The sequence below is a fragment of the Galeopterus variegatus genome, unplaced genomic scaffold (assembly GCF_000696425.1).
Source record: "Galeopterus variegatus unplaced genomic scaffold, G_variegatus-3.0.2 Scaffold385, whole genome shotgun sequence".
Taxonomy (NCBI): domain Eukaryota; kingdom Metazoa; phylum Chordata; class Mammalia; order Dermoptera; family Cynocephalidae; genus Galeopterus; species Galeopterus variegatus.
Window position 1 is genome coordinate 468163 of NW_007726496.1, and position 2229 is coordinate 470391.

Genomic DNA, 2229 nt, shown 5'->3' on the forward strand with positions numbered 1-2229 from the left:
GTCTGTATGTGGGATCCGACCCCTCGGCGGGAGCGCCGCCTCACTCCCAAGCAGCGCACTGTAGCAGTGCGCCACCGGGCCGGCCCCACACTCTAGTTCTATCCCCATCTCCAGTCACAAGCACTTCCACACATACATGGACATACATATACAACTAGAAACAGATTTTTAACTTTTCTAAAGCTTACACAGATAATCTAATCAGACTAACAGAGAAGGCTGTGTCTCTCACATGATTATGTACCAAATGGCACTGATGTACAAAAAAAGGTTTTTATGCTGATATTTTTAAAAATCCATATTCCTTGCTGATTCAATATCAAGCAGCTAGGCAGTTACTAAACTATTACCCAAGATTTATCCTAATGTGATCAATAAAATCTAAAGCACGAGCCTGAAAAATGCCTCAAAATATTTCTTTTTAAAATAACTGCAAATAAAATACACAAAGAAGAAAAGTAAAGGTGTGTACTGCTAGGTTATTTTGTTATCACAGACACAGTGATGTGTAAGAAATTTTGAATCAAGGTTGCCTACAAATTTTCTATACAGCATCTATCAATACATTAAATTTAATGGAAAACTGCTATTCTTATACTTTTCTCATTTGTCTGAAAGCCAAACCAGTTTTCCTACTCTGTCTTTGGGATCTTTTGGTATACACATAAAACCTGGATGGGTGCTTTAGCAGGGGATGCTGGAGAGGGGAAAAGCTCTTCTGAACTTGAAGACTGAGGATCTCCAATTTCATAAGCAAGCAGTGTCCTTTATGTAGATAGACTTTCTGGAGTATGACTAAGTGTCTGTACCAGACTAACACAGTAAAGACTACTTGTGTAATTGCAATTTAATTGTTCAAATCAGAACTTCTTCTAAAACGAGTTTCCTCCCTTCCAGTCATATATTAAATTCTAGCCTGACCACTGATAGACCTGAGGTGTAATAATGTGGTATCCGTGTTATTAGCCTACCAGCTGAAAACTTTTCCTTCTTTTATTTTTATTCCTATAGTTGAGGAAAGTTGCAGAGACCAACAGAATGAAAGCAAAACTCATTGCCTTTCTAGGGAAGAGCTGTAGAGTAAAACAAAATTCACTTGTGAAGAGGAATAATGCCTATTTGAACAAATGGAAAAATAAAATTATAGAATATTTTAAAAATAAGCACACTAGAATAAAAACCTCAACTAGTAATAAATTCGGATTCTAATCTTATAAGATTCATTTTAAATGTAGTTTAATTATATAAATGAATTACTTACAGAGCCAACGAGCTATATTACGGATGCATTTTATAAGGCTTGTTTTTGTTTTTATACTAGGGTAAGCATTTCCCAAGTTTGCCTGTAATAATTGGGCTTTTTGAAAATCAAAACAAAATTCTCCCGTGTCTAAATTAACATAATTCTGAATTAAAGAAGTCCTAATAAATGGGGTTTCACTGCCTACATACATAAACATATGGTGAAATACCCTTTACAATAATTACTAGGAAGACAATCAGCTCCCTGTACCTGTTGAGATTTCCCCACCCATAAAGGAGTGGTCACTTTCCCATTTGTGCATCCATGAAAAATACCTTTCCACCAGGCAGTCAGGAGATCAGGGATCACGTTAAGGTTCCAAAATGAGTAATCCTAAGCAGTCAGTACTACGTCTGGTGCTTACTTCTCTCCCAGGAAGTGGGGATACACTAGCATACTACAGCAGCCCTGGATGGGAAGAGGGGAACGAAGGGCAATGGACCGTTGCAGGCTGAGCCACTTACGAGACGTAGGCTGGGTAGCCAAATCCTATCAGGTTGCAGAGGAGAGACGCTCCATAACCGAACACCAGGTACAAGGCCACCAGCCCGATGACACCTGCAGACACGAGAGGTGGGTCGGGTGATCCAAGAGGCGCTCCAGCGGGACAGCCCCCGCCCACACCGCGAGGCCGGGCCTGTTCTCGGCTTTTTCCTCCCGACTCGATTAAAGGAGCGAGAAAAACGCACCACACGAAGGTTGGGCCTGCGCCTCCGCGGGGCTCTGCCTCGGGCCTGGGGATAGTGCGCAGCCCCCACCTTTGGGCCTTTTCTCGCTCCCGCGGGGGTCCCGCCAGACCGCGCCCCAGCCGGGGAAGGGGCTGGATGGGCCCGGATTCCCGCACCTGTCCTTTCTCCGAGGCCCACCGAGGGTCTCGGTAGAACCGGGTACCTCCGCCACCGCGCCCACACGCCCTCCAGCAGGGC

The 2229-nt window shown here is 43.7% G+C and overlaps 1 protein-coding gene across 1 annotated transcript in view; it reads right to left on the reverse strand.

Annotated features, from left to right (window-relative positions):
• REEP5 (receptor accessory protein 5) overlaps nucleotides 1-2229 on the reverse strand; it is a 41310-nt gene that overhangs the window by 37616 nt on the left and 1465 nt on the right. The window contains exons 2-3 of the mRNA XM_008568187.1: nucleotides 1993-2217; nucleotides 1768-1861 (exon numbers count right to left, since the gene is read on the reverse strand). Coding sequence (XP_008566409.1) covers nucleotides 1768-1861; nucleotides 1993-2217 — 319 coding nt within the window. The remainder of the gene's footprint in view (nucleotides 1-1767; nucleotides 1862-1992; nucleotides 2218-2229) is intronic.